Source organism: Dreissena polymorpha, chromosome 8 (genome assembly GCF_020536995.1).
Source record: "Dreissena polymorpha isolate Duluth1 chromosome 8, UMN_Dpol_1.0, whole genome shotgun sequence".
In the NCBI taxonomy this organism is placed as follows: Eukaryota; Metazoa; Mollusca; class Bivalvia; order Myida; family Dreissenidae; genus Dreissena; species Dreissena polymorpha.
This window is the reverse complement of record NC_068362.1, coordinates 1,604,684-1,623,699: the sequence shown is the minus strand read 5'-3', so window position 1 is coordinate 1,623,699 and position 19,016 is coordinate 1,604,684. Positions and strand designations below refer to the sequence as shown.

Here is a 19,016-nt window from a genome sequence, read left to right as displayed (position 1 = left end):
ATCAAACAACAATAAGAATCAAAACGATTTACACCCAAATCATATTATATCCCTATGGAACGTGTTTATTTTTGCGACATTTTTAACGAGTTATTAATACGTTTTCGGAAAATGTCTAAATTAAATACGGTTCGAGAATATCAGTTATTTTTGGACATTACGAAATGCCTGAAGCGCGCACATCCCGGAACGTGATTTACGCATGTGAAATGGTAAACCCTGTCTTGATTGGTTGCCGATTGCATCATAACTTTTAATAGCAACATTACCGGATGTTTTCTCGACAGTTTATAAAAATGATGAACGTAGGTGTATATGCATTTCTGTTACACTTAAAACGTTCTTTTAAGCATTTAAATAGCAAATTAAATGATGCCTCGTTAAAACGCGTATATATCAGGTAGTAGATAGGGTAGTAGAAATGCGTAGATAACAGGGAATCGATACAGGCGTAGATACGCGTATTTGACAGGGAATCGATCGGGTCGTAGAAACGCGTACCTGTCAAGGAAAGGGTTAAGGGGACCAAGTTACAGATGCAACATGCATGTTGTGGTATTGCCCACTATCAGAAAGACCTATATGTCACGTCTTGCACTGCACTTTATAAGTACTCAATGAAAGGAACCTTATCAAATAAGCTGCACGAGGATACATCAGACATTACCACAGGTAAAATATATATTTGGATATCAATTGAAATTATTATAAGAAATATTAAAATTATATTATGCCTTATACTAATTTATACAAAAGTCAATTGTATTTTTACATGTGCACATTTTAAGATAATTATGGTTGTTCAAGTACTTTCATGACTTTTCATTACTGTATATGATTGTTTTGTTTTGGTTTATATGTCAATTTAAAATAATTCCATTATAATAATCCTGTTAGACATCTTTGACTATGTCAATGAGTACATTTACTTACTGAGAGAATGTTATTGATGTGTACGCAATGGGGTTTCTGCATAAAAAAATCATGCATGCAAAAACAAAAAGTAACTAGAAATGGCCCAGCAGAGGCGAACGCCTATCCCCACGCCGCATGTTTGACCCAGGGGCGCCCCAGGGTTGGTAATGGGGCCATGCATAGTTGAGATTGACCGTATTGTCATAAGAGAAGCTCAGTATCAATTAGAAGTGAATCTGTGTAGCAATGAAAAAATTATAGTAAAAGGCAATTTTGGGTGGGCGTGGCCTATGTGGGCGGGGCGCCCCAGGGTTGGTAATGGGGCAATACATAGTTGAGATTGACCGTATTGTCATAAGAAAGGTTCAGTGTCAATCTGAAGAAAATGGGTGTATAAATGAAGAAATAATAGTAAAAGGCAATTTTGGGTGGGCGTGGCCTATGTGGACGGGGCGCCCCAGGTTTGGTAATGGGGCAATGAATAGTTGAGATTGACTGTATTGTCATAAGAGAGGTTCAGTATCAATTTGAAGTGAATCCGTGTAGAAATGAAGAAATTATAGTAAAAGGCAATTTTGGGTGGGCGTGGCCTATGTGGGCGGGGCGCCCCAGGGTTGGTAATGGGGCCATGCATAGTTGAGATTAACCGTAATGTCATAAGAGAGGTTCGATCAGTATCAATTTGGAGTGAATCGGTGTGGAAATGAAGAAATTATAGTAAGAGGCAATTTTAGGTGGGCGTGGCCTATGTGGGTGGGGCGCCTCAGGGTTGGTAATGGGGCCATGCATAGCTGAGATTGACCATATTGTAATAAGAGAAGTTCAGTATCAATTTGAAGTGAATCGGAGTAGAAATGAAGAAATTTTGGTAAAATGCAATTTTGGGTGGACATGGCCTATGTGGGCTGGGCGCCCCAGGGTTGGTAATGGGGCCATGCACAGTTGAGATTGACCGTATTGTCATAAGAGAGGTTTCAGAATCAATTTGACGACAATTGGTGTAGAAATGAAGAAATTATAGTAAAATAACCTGAAAAATGAGTAAAAATCTCTGACCCGGCCCCACCCCAACCCCCATAACTTTTGACCCAGGGATCAAATCAAAATTCCAAATAGTGCAGGGTCGCTCATATGCTCATAGCTACCATGTGTGTAAGTTTCAAGGTTCTAGTGCTAATAGTGTAGGAGGAGATAGTGGCCAGGACGGACAGACAGACAGACAGACAGACGGCGGAGATAACCACAATATCCCCACGCTTTTCAAAAAGCGTGGGGATAATGATTCATGGTAAGAAAAATTATTCTCTATTAACAACAACAAAGCTCCCAGGTGTGAATAAGTGTAAGAGACTTGTTATTAACATAATGATTTTGTAAAGAACTAACAACATTGACACTTCTCTCTTTTACAGTGTGTAACTGTGCACTGAGTCCTTCAGGTGACAAGATATTTGTCACCAACTTTTCCTTCCACAAGGTCCTCACCCTGGCAAGAGATGGCACAGTTCCCTTTTTACCTTCCAAGACCCGTCCCTCAGATGGCCATATGGTATCTCTTTCAGTGCGGGAACCGAATTTTGAAGGCCTTTGCAAACAGTTTTGATCAAGATGAGACGCCACATTCTATTGGATCCAGATGAGACGCCACAAAATGTGGCATCTCATCTGGATCCAAACTGTTTGCTATTCTGATAGTATTATTTGAAAAAATAAATCGAAGAAAATGCTAATTTTAGAAATTCAACAGACAACATTTTAGCAGACGACAAATTTCCCAGCATGCAAAGGGGTAAACATGTGACTGATCTGGGACAGGTGCTGTTCTGTGGAAGTGAATCAGGCACTATCCTACAGCTGGATGGTGAAGGCAAGAAGAAACTGGCAACTCTAGCTATCAGGAATGATGGCCCACTGTCAGTCTTCTACAATAGGAGCACAGCCTCCATACTTGTGGGAGATATAGCTGGCAAAATCCTTGTTATTAAAGTAAAATAGTTTTGTTTCACAAGTTCAAGTAAAAACATTTTGAAACATGTATTTTCTTTCAACATGATTTCTGGCCACACCAAACTTGTCTTCAGTTTTATGTTTCATCACATTATTCACATAGATGTTTTCTTGTGTTGCCAGATCATGAATACGTTAATATGTTTAAAAACGTTCTTTCATAATAAAATTATTGGCAGCATAGATCTTTTATTTAGTGTTATGCTTAATTGCATAATTTTTGGCTATTAATTTATTGTGTTGCCACACAATTTAAAACATGCTCTCATCTGTTACAAGGAATTAACTGTATTTCTCTAATGACAATTTTTCATTTGAATTTCATATAATGAATGTATTGTTGTAATATTGATCTATAAGTAATTTTTTTTTTGCTTTATATTTTACAGCCTGTGCCTTTTTGATTGGGTTAAAAACGCGATAGACCATGGTATCGGGAAAACATAAGTATTATTAATATCATTATAAATAACAGTTTTAACAAGAAACTGTCGGAGACGGGTGATGCTCCCTTAAGTTTTTTTTTGTCAAAATATTGCACTATATATTCAGATAAAAGGTAATATCTTGAGAGCACCGTAGTTTGGGGGAAAAGAATTTGTTTATAGAAAATTTCAAAGGGCCATAACTCTGTGAAAAATCATCCGACCAGAACCCGCTGATTATATGCACATCTCCTCTTGGTAGTGAAGCTTCCCATAAAGTTTCATTTAATTCTGGTCATTAGTTGCTGAGAAATAGCCCGGACAAGAATTGCACTATATTTACAGTTAATGGAAAATTTCAAAGGGCCATTACTTTGTGAAATATCATCCGACCAGAACCGGCTGATAATATGCACATCTCCTCTTGGTAGTGAAGCTTCCCATTAAGTTTAATTGAATTCCGGTCATTAGTTGCTGAGAAATAGCCCGGACAAAAATTGTGCACGGACGGACAGACACACAGACAGACGCACACACGGACAGACGAAGCGGGGACTATATGCTCCCCCCAAAACAAATTTTGAGGGAGCATAATAAGTACATGTTTAACTGCTTTCTAAAATTAATTTTATAAAATGCTAGGGAATTAAATTGCTGTATAGTAAACTCACTAAACCAATTTGTTTCGCATACTGTAAAACCATTAAATTTCGTGTGGTACGAATTTTTGTGGATTTCGTTGTTCCGCTGAACCACCAATTCAAGTACCAACGATTATTTTTACATTTTTAATCCGAACGCGGTCCTTTCCGAATGTCATTTCCGACATTCTCTATTGTTTTCGGTTATCTGAGATATTTGATTGAGATATGCTAGGTAATACAATATGTTGTTTTCCTGACAAGTGTTTGGTTAATAATACTTTTTACAGTCTCTATAACGCTCAAAATCAACGAAAATTTCGTTAAGTATTTCGTAAAATAAAGTTAACACCTTAACTTAAGTGTTCCTTGTAGCAATAGCCAAAATAGATGTGGTATGATTACATAGATTTTTGTAGATACAAAATGCTCGTTTTTTTTATTTGTGGCCACAATAAATTCCCGCAAATATATCTTTTCATACGACACACGAACACCAAGGTAGTGTTCATGTGTCGTATGAATAGATAATGCAAAACAATAATAAAAACGAGCATTTTGTATCTACAAACATCTACTTTACCAGAACACATCTGGTGTTGAAATTTTGGCAATTGCCATAAGGAACACTGATTTTTAATTGGTTAAGTTTATTTTATGAACAATTGTACGAAATTTTCGTTGATTTTGAGTAGTAATGTTACTTTAAATAGAGCATTTAAACTGTAGATCAACGATTGTTCTCTTTTACGTGATGTCGTCAAATTAACAGTTTGCAGATTTATCACATATGTCAATTAGTGCCAATAAAAATTAAAAGAGACATAACGGTTTTCACACGTGTATTTTGGGGACCTTATTACTCAATTGTTACTACTAGGGAACCGATTGAGCAGAGAATTGCAAATATTGTCAAAACAACATTGATAGCAATTAGCGAGCAGGGACCCACAAGATCGCCGCTTATTCGCTCTTGTCGACAATTATCGGCAACACTTTCATGCTTCAGTGCACATTTACCTCAAGCCTTGCTGTCAACAAAGATTAGCAGATTATTCTTCGTTATTACTCTGGTTGTTTTAAGAAAAGTTTAATTATTATGACTGTCAATCTTCCCCGAAAATTTGAAATCCACGAAATTACGTGTCAACAAATAAGTTGTATTTTATTAAACCACGAAATTTCATACCGACGAATTTCTATACGTTTACAGTATTGGGGGAAATTTTGGACAGATTTTTGGGGGAAAGGTACCTTGTTGCCATTAGGAAACAGCATGCAAGAGGCTGTGATTTTTGGCAAAAAAATCACTGTCTATATATTTAACATGACTCATATGTACATATATGATTAACTTGTGGTGATTTGTTATGCTGTAAAATACTTTGGTGTAATTGTTATGCAATGTAAAACAAACTAAAGAGTGAATTTTAGGACAGATTTTACATTTTCAAAGTAGTTATTTAACTGTCATGTGTTTTATTCTAAAAAATATTAAGTTTCATACTGTCACAAATATGTAACAAAATATGTATTGCACAGATTCCTTTGATCTTTTTTGTAGATTTTATTTTTGTTGATGACAATAATACATGTTTTTACTAATGTCATACAGTCATGTCATTTGCCTTTACGTTTCATTATGGTTTCCTGAATAAACTGTAACTTAAGTCAAGGTCTGAATAAACTGTAACTAGTCAAGTCTCATTTACCTTGTTCTTTACAAGAGATCACATTGAATACCATAGACAGTATTTATATATTCACATTGAATACCATAGACAGTATTTATATATTCACATTGAATACCATAGACAGTATTTATATATTCACATTGAATACCATAGACAGTATTTATATATTCACATTGAATACCATAGACAGTATTTATATATTCACATTGAATACCATACAGTATTTATATATTCACATTGAATACCATAGACAGTGTTTATATATTCACAGCGAATACCATAGACAGTATTTATATCTTCACATTGAATACCATAGACAGTATTTATATCTTCACATTGAATACCATAGACAGTATTTATATATTCACATTGAATACCATAGACAGTATTTATATATTCACATTGAATACCATAGACAGTATTTATATATTCACATTGAATACCATAGACAGTATTTATATATTCACATTGAATACCATAGACAGTATTTATATATTCACATTGAATACCATAGACAGTATTTATATATTCACATTGAATACCATAGACAGTATTTATATATTCACATTGAATACCATAGACAGTATTTATATATTCACATTGAATACCATAGAGAGTATTTATATATTCTCATTGAATACCATTGACAGTATTTATATATTCACATTTTATTTAATTCAAATATTAGTACCATTGGTTTAAACTACTTAGTGCCTTTTTCGTATTTAAGTACTAAATTCTCCAACAACGCTGTATGCCTCATATACTGTAAACATTTAGAAATTCGTCAGCATGAAATGTTGTGGTTTAATAAATAACAACTAATTCGTTTACATGTAATTTCGTGGAATAAAAATTTTCATGGAAGACTGACCGTCATAATAATTAAACTTTTATTAAAACAGCCAGAGTAATAACGAAGCATAATCTGCTAATCTGTGTTGACAGCAAGACTTGAGGTTAATGTGCACTGAAGCATTAAAGTGTTGCCGATAATTGTCGATAAGCGCGATAAAGCGGCGCACTTGTGGGTCCACACTTGCTTATTGCCATCAATATTGTTTTGACAATATTTGCAACTCTAAGCGCAATTGGTCTTCTAGTAGTAACAATTGAGTAATAAGGTCTCCAAAATAAACATGTGAAAACCGTTTTGTCTCTTTTAACTTCAATTGGCACCAATTGACATATGTGATAAATCTGCTAACTGTTAATTTGATGACGTCACGGAAAAGATAATGTCGGAAACGACCGATTTTGGATTAAAAGTGTATAAATAATTTTTGGTACTTGAATTCGTGGTTCAGCAGACCACCAAAATCCACGAAAATTCGTACCACACAAAATTTAATGGTTTTATACAGTATGCTTTTACATTTTGTGCTTTCTTATTATAAAACAACTGCAAGACCCAATTAAATTGCAGTTGTAATCAAACAAGAGGGCAATGGGCCCTTAAGCGCTCACCAGAGACCCAAAAGCACAAAACTATTCTCAGTTCAGAATAATAAGTACTTTATGATACATAATATTTAATTTCTAGGCACATATGCACATTTTTATTTTCTAACTAGGCCTAGATATTTTGTTAACCATTTTTTTGTCCCAATTTCAGGAAGATTTTACTTGAAATGTTACCTCTAGTGTAAGTTAGGAAGCAGTTGTTTTTTTATTTGACCAAATGAGCCTAAGTTAATTTTTTAAGCTCCCATTAACCCTTTTTTACTTGACCTAGATATCATTATGTCAAATAGTCCAACCAAACTTAATGAAGATATACGATTAAACAAAAAATGTGACTTCAAGAGTGTTAACAAGGCCTATAGCCATAAAAAAACTGGCCTATCACCTTTGTCAAAATCTGCTGAGATATCATTAGAACAAATTTTCTGACCAAGCTTCATGAAGATGACAAAAAATTCCAGAAAGACTCCAGAAGTGTAAAGAAGCTTTTTTCTCCCCTTCCGGTGAAATCGGAGTGGACTTATTGTTTGCACTCTGTTAGTCTGTCAGTCTGTATGTCAGTTCATATTTTTTCATGAAATTTTAAACATGGATAAATGGCAATATGGAGATTAAGCAGGTTATTTCATTTTGTTCCAATGTCAAGAATTCTGGTTGCCATGGCAACAAATAAAAAGAAAATTACTGACAATGGTAGAGTTTCACCGGTAGGAGACAATATTGCTTGGCAATCTCTTGTTTAAATTTGATCTCATGACCTACTGTTTGACCTCACATGACTCACTTTCCAACTCAATCTAGTTTCACTAGGACAAGTACTCTGACCAAGTTTCGTGAAGATTGGAAATAAATGTGGCCAATAGAAAGCGTTAACAAGATTTCACTATAACCACACGGAAGCAATCTTTGTGACCCATTAATAGCAACATGGATGTAATCTTACCTATATTATAACAAGGGCCGTTTGTAAAACATGCATGCCCCCCATATGGGCTGTCCGTTGTAGTTGGCAGCCATTGTGTGAATACGTTTTTTGGCACTGTGACCTTGACCTTTGACCTAGTGACCTGAAAATCAATAGGGGTCATCTGCGAGTCATGATCAATGTACATATGAAGGTTCATGATCCTAGGCATAAGCTTTCTTGAGTTATCATCAGGAAACCATTTTACTGTGTCAAATCACCGTGACCTTGACCTGAAAGTCAATAGGGGTCATCTGCCAGTCATGATCAATGAACCTATCAGGTTTCATGATCCTAGGCGTTAAGCGTTCTTGAGTTATCATCCGGAAACCATTTTTCTAAGTTGAGTCACCGTGATCTTGACCTTTGACCTAGTGACCTGAAAATCAATAGGGTTCATCTGCTAGTTATTATCAATGTACCTATGAAGCTTCATGATCCTAAGCCTAAGCATCCTTAAGTTATCATCCGGAAACCATTTTACTATTTCGAGTCACTGTGACCTTGACCTTTGACCTAGTGACCTGAAAATCAATAGGGGTCATCTGCCAGTCATGATCAATGTACCTATGAAGTTTCATGATCCTAGACCTAAGCGTTTTTGAGTTATCATCCGGAAACCATCTGGTGGATGGACCAACCGACGGACCGACCGGCTGACCGACCGACCGACATGTGCAAAACAATATACCCCCTCTCCTTCGAAGGGGGGCATAAATATGAAAGCAATATGTCAAAGGACAGGGAAAATATTTGAGGTGGTACGCAACATTTAACATAGATTTATCAATAATATGCATATTCTAAGTATAAAAGGGGCAATAATTCTGTCAAAATGCTTGATACAGTTGTCTGCTCTTGTTTATAGATTGTGGTCATGTTGGTAAAGAAGTATGCAAAATATAAAAGCAATATGTCAAAGGACATAGGAAATATTTGGGGTGGTACGCAAACTTTTAACATTTGCACGCTAACAGGAACGCTAAAGGGAACGCTAACGCCGATGCCGGGGTGAGTAGGATAACTCCACTATATATATTTCATATATAATAGTCGAGCTAAAAAGCCACACAGAAGCAATCTTACCAATACATAATCACATGGAAACAATCTTACCTATGAATAGCCACAAGGAAGTATTCTTATATACCTATAAATAGCCACAAGGAAGCATTCTTACCTATAAATAGCCACAAGGAAGCAAACTAACCTATACAAATTCACATGGAAGCATTCTTACCTATAAAAATTCACATGGAAGCAATCTTACCTATAAATAGCCACATGGAAGCAATATGACCTATAACAAGAGATGTGTTTGTCAGAAACACAATGTCCCCTACTGCGCCACTTTAAAATTATTTTTATTTTTTTGCCCTTTGACCTTGAAGGATGACCTTGACCTTTCACCACTCAAAATGTGCAGCTCCATGAGATACACATTATCAAGTTGCTATTTTCGATATTGCAAAAGTTATGGCCGACGTTAAAGTTTTCGGACTGACGCATAGACGGACTGACGGACAGTTCAACTGCTATATGCCACCCTACCCGGGGCATAAAAAGCCACATAAATACAATCTTACCTATAAATAGACACATGGAGACGGCCAGGCTAGGAAATGGCCTACCCTTCCTGTGAAGTCACGGCAACATGTCCTGAAAAAAACATTAGAAATGTAATATGCTTCTAAATAATAAGTTTTATAATTAATGGCTTCTATAAAGTGATATGTTGTGCGTAAGAAACGGATTTCCCACTAAACATGTTTGGACAGAAACAAATCCACTAGTCAATCCTTTCAAGAAGTCCTCTTTTATGATACCCAATATTTCCTTAAACTACAAATAGACCATAATTTTACAAAAGTGTGTTGCAGCTACAATTTCTTCTTAACATTCACTGTCAAACTTGAAGCAAAATCCTCATGCAGTAAAAGAGTAAAGTTTACAAACTGTATACACAAAATATTGTATAGTGGAAAAAACAAGATATAGAGCCATTCTGCTAGAACTGGTCACAGCAAACATTTATTATATCTTTACAATCATCTACACATTAACCAGTAAAAGAGTGGACTATGTATTCTATGGTGGACAAAAGGTCAGTTTTAGATAAATGCCAAGCAATAAGAGGAGTTGAGTGCACAAAATGTGGGACTACATATTAACCCTTAAAGCGCTGGAGCTGAATTTTAAAGGCCTTTGCAAACAGTTTGGATCCAGATGAGACGCCACAGAACGTGGCGTCTCATCTGGATCCAAACTGTTTGCTATTCTGATAGTATTCTTTGAAAAAATTTCGAAGAAAATGCTAATTTTAGAAATTCAGCAGAAGACATTTTAGCAGACGACAAATTTCCCAGCATGCAAAGGGTTAACTAGAGATAAAAGAGACATAGGGCCATGATTTTATAAACATTGGATGCAGCTTAAATACCTTAACCCTTAATTTCCCCCATAAGAAGCAAAGTTAAAATGGCAAACAGCATAAAACCAGAACAGCCTGCGAGTAACTGCTCAGGTTTTATGCTGTTTGCCGCTCATCAGTATCTAATGGTTGGAAATAAAGCCTTTAAAACTTGAATCTAGAAAGAAAAGTTTTAAAATAACAAGATGTGTTTGAGAAACACAATGTCCCCCTATATGATATTTGACCTTGTAGGATGACCTTGACCTTGACCCTTCACCACTCAAAATGTGCAGCTCCTTGAGATACACACGCATTTCAAATATAAATTGCTAGCTTCAATATTGCAGAAGTGACATTACATGCGAAATTTTGACCCATATACTTGACCTTGAAGGATGACCTTGACCTTGACCTTTCATCACTCAAAATGTGCAGCTCCATGAGATACACATGCATGCCAAATATCAAGTTGCTATCTTCAATATTGCAAAAGTATTCATAAAATAAGCGATTTGGGCCACATATATTTGACCTCTGTCCTTGAAGGATGACCTTGACCTTGACATTTCACCACTCAAAATGTGCAGCTCCATGAGATACACATTCATGCCAAATATCAAGTTGCTATCTTCAATATTGCAAAAGTATTCATAAAATAAGCGATTTGGGCCACATTTATTTGACCTCTGACCTTGAAGGATGACCTTGACCTTGACCTTTCACCACTCAAAATGTGCAGCTCCATGAGATACACATGCATTCCAAATATCAAGTTGCTATCTTCAATATTGCAAGAGTATTCATAAAATTAGCGATTTTGGCCACCTATATTTGACCTCTGACCTTGAAGGATGACCTTGACCTTTCACCACTCAAAATATGCAGCTTCATGAGATACACATGCATGCCAAATATGAAGTTGCTATCTTCAATATAGCAAAAGTTATTGCAAAATGTTAAAGTTGGCGCAAACAGACAGACAGACCAACCAACCAACCAACCAACAAACAGGGCAAAAACAATATGTCCCCCACTACTATAGTGGGGGACATAAAAATAAATTTCTAAGGGACTTAAAATGCGTGAAAGTGCGTATCTAAGTGGTAAAGGTTTAAATACGTATCTAAGTGGTAAAGGGTTAAATAAGTATCTAAGTGGTAAAGGGTTAAATACGTATCTAAGTGGTAAAGGGTTAAATACGTATCTAAGTGGTAAAGGGTTATATATGTATCTAAGTGGTAAAGGGTTAAATACGTATCTAAGTGGTAAAGGGTTAAATATGCATCTAAGTGGTAAAGGGTTAAATACGTATCTAAGTGGTAAAGGGTTAAATATGTATCTAAGTGGTAAAGGGTTAAATACATAACTAAGTGGTAAAGGGTTAAATGTGTATCTAAGTGGTAAAGGGTTAAATTCCTTAAATTAGGATCATCTACACATTAAGGTCATCCAGATGGAAAGGCTGGGCAAGATCAAGATCAACCCAGTACTTAAAGGGAATTTGAAAACACAAGTTTTGGAACGTACAGACGGACTGACAAAATTAACACTTGATGCCCCGCACTTCAGGAGAAGCCTAGCAATTTTGGTTTGAACTAGTGTTAAGAACTTATTTTAAATTGTTATCATACGCAGAAGCCAGCAAAATATGGTAACGGCTCAGTGCCTAGAACCAGGGCTTTAACACATTTTAAGGGCCTCTGCAATGTATATGACCAAAGAAAGGAGTTTAAAACAAGAAAGCTCATTATGAAATAAACAAACTAACATTTTTGTTAGAGTAATACAAACAAAACAAAAGAGTTTTTTACTTTACACTCATATCATTTAGTATAATGTAACCCAAATACCGTCTCTGCTTTTCAACATAACATAATATTTTACAACAAAATTATTAAGAAAATGCATTTTCTTAAATTAATACTAATCAAATAAGGACTGACAAGAAATTACTCACAGTTCATCATCAATTAATTGAACAGATTTGACAAGTAATACATGATTGCTAACTCTAATATCTCCTGATGTAATAAACATCATAACAATGCAGGCACTTCACAAAGCTAATTGGGCAATATGTGTTGAAACTGTCTGGAAGAAAACAAAACACACAAGTGTGAAGATCCTCGAAAACAAGTGTTCTTTTCAAGTGGCTGTTTACATTTGAGAAACCAGCAGGCTGGTCCTCGTGGGCCACAGATTTTGGTAGGACAGATATTTGCTTACTGCAGAGAAAAACAAACAAAAGTAAATAATTTTAGACTTGTAACAGGAAAACTAGGCTAAATGCATCAATAAATTCTTAGTCGGTGCCCAAAATGTCGTCTCAGATTGGCCTGTGAAGTCTCTACAGTCTAATCTGGGACAACATGAGTCACGTTATGCGAAAACTGGGCATAATGCATGTGCGTAGTGTCGTCCCAGATTAGCCTGTGCAATACGCACAGGCTAATCAGGGACCACACTTTCCACTTTTATACTTTTTGTTTACAGAAAGTCTCTTCTTTGCATAAATCCTCTTTTCACAGAGCAAGGCACACATTTTCACAGAGCAAGGCACACATTTTCACAGAGCAAGGCACACATTTTCACAGAGCAAGGCACACATTTTCACAGAGCAAGGCACACATTTTCACAGAGCAAGGCACACATTTTCACAGAGCAAGGCACACATTTTCACAGCAAGGCACACATTTTCACAGAGCAAGGCACACATTTTCACAGAGCAAGGCACACATTTTCACAGAGCAAGGCACACATTTTCACAGAGCAAGGCACACATTTTCACAGAGCAAGGCACACATTTTCACAGAGCAAGGCACACATTTTCTGCCTTGACAGGATTTACATTTAGAAGAGACTTCCTTTAAGCAGAAAATTCAATTATTTAATTTAAATATTTTAGATTTTTTTATTATTATTTTAAATCGAGATTTCTACTTTGCATAACAACAGCAATTGGTCCAAATGTGCAATAACATAATGATCTGACATTTCCAAATACCATGATATGGTCTCTGTTAAATTCGGCAGACTAACATTTCCAGAACTAGAAATTTTTGGAACCATGGTTTTAATATGTCATTCATAAATGACAAACAAATTAATGGTGTTCCCATTATTATCTTCTAAAACTAATAACATTACAGAAGGTCTAATTCATATAGTTTTCCAGAAAGCTTTTGGCACATCACATGCAAATTCACATATAAACAAGAGCACCGCATAACGGGTTCCACGCTCGGCTGCAAAAGCTTGTCAGATTATTTTTTTATTTTTTTTAGAGGTCACGGTGACCTTGACCTTTGACCTAGTGACCCAAAATGGATGTGGCATGTAGAACTCATCAAGGTGCATCTACAGGGTTCATACGGATTTTCGTGTACGCTTAAAATAAAATAATTCAAGATAAATGTATTGTATTGATCCCTTTCATTTAAAAGTGATAATGAATAATGTGTTTCACACCCATGCCCATGACAGTGTTTTTTGTCTTATAAAACGCCGCATATAAAAGAAAACAGTGTTTGCACCTAGCTGTAGGATACCGCACCTGGAGGAGTGTTGAGTGTTTGATTATTCAATTAACAGTTTGAAGCCAAGGAGAACTCACAACTGATTGTAGTTATCGTATTATCCCGAGTCTCCAGATTCCCCGATACATACGTTTCAACTGTCTCAATCGCATACATGCAACTTCTCCCATCTGTATCCATTACTCAATAATCCCATATATGCCCGATTTCCATTTTTAAAATCAAATTATGGGTGGGTAATATAGACGATAAGAGTCATAAACACAAACGTTTGCAATTTTCGAAAGTATCAAATGAACTTCCTCATATGATTCTATTTAAAGATTTGATGAAATAAGCGCCCAATCAGGACAGTTGTATTGCAACATGTGTAAATCATCTGACACGGTTTGCACGCATCGTGTACAGCTATTTTAGGTTACAACTTCTACATGAAATATATGAATTTCTTTGTTCTGATAAAAAGCGCACGGAAATTGGCGTGGGTCAGATAGGAGGAGCGATCAATTTAATCGGATTGGTATGACGTGAAATTATCAGAAAGCTTGGAAATAACGAATCTGTTTTTAACATTTTTAATAGTTGTTATTTCATTTTCAAGCACTTTTCCAGCCAAATTCAAGCACTTTCTAAGCACTTTTCAAGGCTATGGTTTAAAATAAGCACTTTAAAGCACTCCAGATCTTTTTAAGCACTTTTCAAGATATACCTTGATTTTCAAGCACTTTTCAAGGTCTGTGCGAACCCTGATCTACATATGAGGCTTCAAAGTTGTAGGTGGAAGCACTTTGATTTTAGAGGCAATGTTAAGGTTTTTGTTAAAGTTTTATATTACAGGTCACAGTAACCATGACCTTTGACCTAGTGACCCAAAAATGGGTGTGGCATGTAGAACTCATCAAGGTGCAACTACATATGAAGTTTCAAAGTTGTAGGTAGAAGCACTTTGATTTTAGAGCCTATGTCAAAGTTTGATATTAGAGGTCACAGTGACCTTGACCTTTGACCTAGTGACCCAAAAATGGGTGTGGCGTATAGAACTCATCAAGGTTCATCTACATTATGAAGTTTCAAAGTTGTAGGTGGAAGCACTTTGATTTGAGAGCCAATGTTAAGGTTTTAGCAAGACGCCTACAGTGGACGGCGGACGAGCTGGCTATGACAAAAGCTCAGGTTTTCTCCGAAAACAGCCTCACTAAAAATAACAGTGAGTCTTTCATATGAAAGATTTAATAGATTTGACTGAGAGGCAGTGTATGCAATCAGTGGGGTTAATCATGTGATAAAAAATTGTGTCTTCAAATAAATGGTGTTGATTTATTTAGAGAGTATTACATCTGTAGAAATGAACATTTTAAATACTGTAACTTCAAAGTCTCATGCCTTTGCATGGACGTTGCCATTTTGACTATCACCTGATTACCCTCTCTGGCAATATTTTAGACTTATATAAAAGAGACTGGGCAGTTTTGGCCTCATGAATGGGGCTTTGAGGTTACAGTCTACTAAATACATCATGTGTGCAATACTACATATGTATACTCCTTAAATTAATCAACACAATTTATTTGAAGACACAATTTTCTGCATGTGCACTTGTCATAATAAGATGGTTGTAAACCAGTGTCACAGCTTTGATTAATGTTGAATTTTTTCATACATATTGCATGACCTATCTCTTTTATTGTCTTCATCAATTCCATTTGGAATGATAATGATTGTCTCTATGCGCGAAATGTGTATATTTTTGTTGAAATTACTGCTCTTACGTGGAATTTGTTAAGGAAATATTTTAGCATACCGTGGCCATTACTCTATCGAGCACAAACATCCCTGACTCATCCTTGGCAGTGCCATTAACACACTTTCCGGGAAAGATGTCACACTTTCTGGGAAAGATGTCACACTTTCTGGGGAAAGATGTCACACTTTCTGGAAAAGATGTCACACTGTCTGGGAATTATGTCAAACTTTCTGGGAATAATGTCATACTTTCTGGGAATTAATGCCAATTTGGGAGAATTCCACTTAAATCTAGAAATACTTTACACATACATGACACATGTTGAAGCTTTTAGAACAAGCCAATATATATATACATATACACCATTTCGAATTCATAAACATAAATGTCCTAATGCCTATAAAATCTATATGATTTATAGTAAATTGATGATAGTATAGTATACCGTAAATCCAGGAATATAATACGCCCTCGTGCATAATACTCAGCCCCGAGTTTGGTCAAAATTGATCAGTAAAAATTGAAAAGCCGAGTAAAATACGCACACACAAAAATCAGTGTCCGAAATCGGCCATTTCCGAAAAAATGTGTCAATATATTTTTGTGTTGTGAAAATAGCAAATCAATTTGGTGTTGTCAACTATCTGTTTCACAGTAATACCCCGGTATATTGATCAGGATGTGTTATAGTGCTGTTGTTATGACAGTTGCATAATAAATATCTCGGTCTATTGTTGATATTACCATTGATTGTTACCGATAACACACGGACCCCTTGCTGACATCCGGGTCAAGCAGTCATAATTTCAAAAGAAAGAAGCAGAAACGCTGTTTTTTGTTTTCACATTTAATTCAATTGGACAATATTCGGGACGATAATAATTATAATAATAATAAAGAAATAAGAAGACAAAATTGTTACTTCCGTTTTTATAGTTGTCTAGATGAATTACTTTTCCAAAGTGTTACAAACTCGATACTTAAATATAACTTAAAATACAATTAAACCGCTCGTGTTTTTCATGAGCTCTTTAATAAAAATACGCTGCTGTCATTAAGGATTGTTTGGGAGTAAAAAACAAATTAATTAATAATCACCTTCCAATCTAATTCGGCAATCGGCTGACAGGTGTAATAGACTCTATTAGCATTATAAAACTAATTATTTAATTACCACTCTTTACTTCAGATATGGTAAATCATGCGGTAGAAAGATAAATAGTGGTCAGCTAAGAAATATTTATTTACGGGTATTGTCAGCTGTTTTCTTTCACTTGCTTATATCTTTATACGACTTAGCGTCCAGTCTCTATTTTGTAGGCAGACGACGATATTAACAGTGTATTCAAAGTATACAGTGTCTGCGCATGAATGACCCAATATTATCCAATAGCTCCACCCGTGCTCATGTTTCATTCGACAACGTCATTTCATGTGTAAGCGAGCTCAATGTTGATTGGCCAGCTACCATGCGCACTTCAATAACAATAAGGTCAAGCAATGTCTCATTATCGGGTACAGACCGGGTAACGTTTACTGTTCGTATTGCGAACACTTTCATTAAAACAAAGAGACAAATATAGAAAACCAGTCTGATATATATGGCGGATGTTTTTAAATTAAATTTTACTAGCTTTTGGCATTTTCACAAATAAGATTTTAATTGAGCCAAATTCTCAATATTTTCGCAAATGACTCAAATCACACCGGGTATGCGAATACTTCGTTGACGGATGGCACTTCACTAACAGAGAACAACAAAAGCCACGCGCGAGAGTTGAGGTCTTCAGCTTTTTTGTATTTATGTTCTGTTTATTTGGTTTTTAGGCACAGAACATTGTTTGGATGATTAATGGTATAGCACTTCGTATTGCGAAGAAAGAAATTCGCGGAAAAACGGTGAATTATTAAAAAAAACGATAAAATTCCATCGATAACCAGCATGAATTGAATGATCAGTACATATTTTAACAAAATAAACATACTTGGAAATAAATCAAGAACGTGCTTACTATTCGAAATAAAAGATCAATATATTCAGTAATGTTACAACATGTTACATTTTAGTTTACTAATGTATTTGAGGAAATTCAAATGTTTTAAGAGTCGCATGCACATTTTTCATCTGCACTTCGTTTACCGATCATCTAAAAAACAATGGCACTTCGTTTCCCGACATCTAGACACTTTTTTTCCAGATATAACACACTCGTTTTTTGTGAATCAAAAATGCAGAATTCGCTGTGGAATACTGTTAAAGTAATCAGGCAATAAATAAAAATGTATGTGCTTAGTTCGCAAATAAAAACAAATTGCCGAAGCATGTTCTTATCCCTTTGAAATATGATTATGATTTGGTATAAATGTGAAAGATAAATGTTAAACAATTTGGATATGTCTAATGAGTAAAATCTATATGACCATATATTTTTAATTACGTTCTAAACGGTTGATCTAAAGCATTTATCTTTATGTCCAAATGAAGGTACTAAGGCTATTAACCTATATATTAGATAGCATGTCATGAATAATCACTCTCCTTAAAGTGCCTCTCAGAGATTAATATCAGCAGCGATGCGGGTCCGAAATTCTATTGGAACTTTTTGGCTCAATGCCAGTAAACGAAAATAGCAATAAAAGAACGGGGGGATCGATTTAATCACACGATAGTGGTGTAATAAAAAGTTATGCATATCCGTCTTTGTTTTTAATATAAACACAACATATAAGTGACACAATTATTTATTACAGGATGAGAGAGAGAGAGAGAGAGAGAGAGAGAGAGAGAGAAGGAGATAGAGAGAGAGAGAGAGGAGAGAGAGAGAGAGAGAGAGAGAGAGAGAGAGAGAAGAGAGCGAGAGAGAGAGAGCTCTATAGAGCGCGCTAGATAAGAGAGATAGATGCTCGCTCTCTCTCTCCGAGCTCTCGAGCTCTCGATCTATAGATCTCTCTCGCTCTCTCTCGCTCGTCGCTCTCTTCTCTCTCTCCTCGCTCTCTCTCTCGCGCTCTGACTATCGATTCCTAGCTAGATCTAGTACACCTAATACGGACCGACAGACCGACAAGTTCTATCCTATATAGCACCCTAAACTTCGTTTGTGGGTGTATACTAAGTACTGACTCCATAATATGACATTTAAACATTTTATGTACGCATTCCTTTTTTCCAGAATCAGTTGTTTTTAGGATTTAATTTTACCCGTGTTTCTTAAA

At 35.8% G+C, this 19,016-nt stretch overlaps 1 protein-coding gene across 15 annotated transcripts in view; it reads right to left on the bottom strand.

Moving 5' to 3' along the window:
* The window catches only part of LOC127842734 (uncharacterized), a 118,948-nt gene that overhangs the window by 24,501 nt on the left and 75,431 nt on the right, over positions 1–19,016 (bottom strand). For 13 of the 15 annotated variants that reach the window (XM_052372420.1, XM_052372427.1, XM_052372428.1 and 10 more), the window contains one exon: positions 9,697–9,769. In XM_052372420.1, coding sequence (XP_052228380.1) covers positions 9,697–9,712 — 16 coding nt within the window. In that variant the 5' untranslated portion in view covers positions 9,713–9,769. Of the gene's footprint in view, positions 1–9,696; positions 9,770–12,480; positions 12,555–16,248; positions 16,379–19,016 lie in introns of those variants that run through there. The other 2 variants (XM_052372431.1, XM_052372430.1) reach the window with 2 other exon arrangements.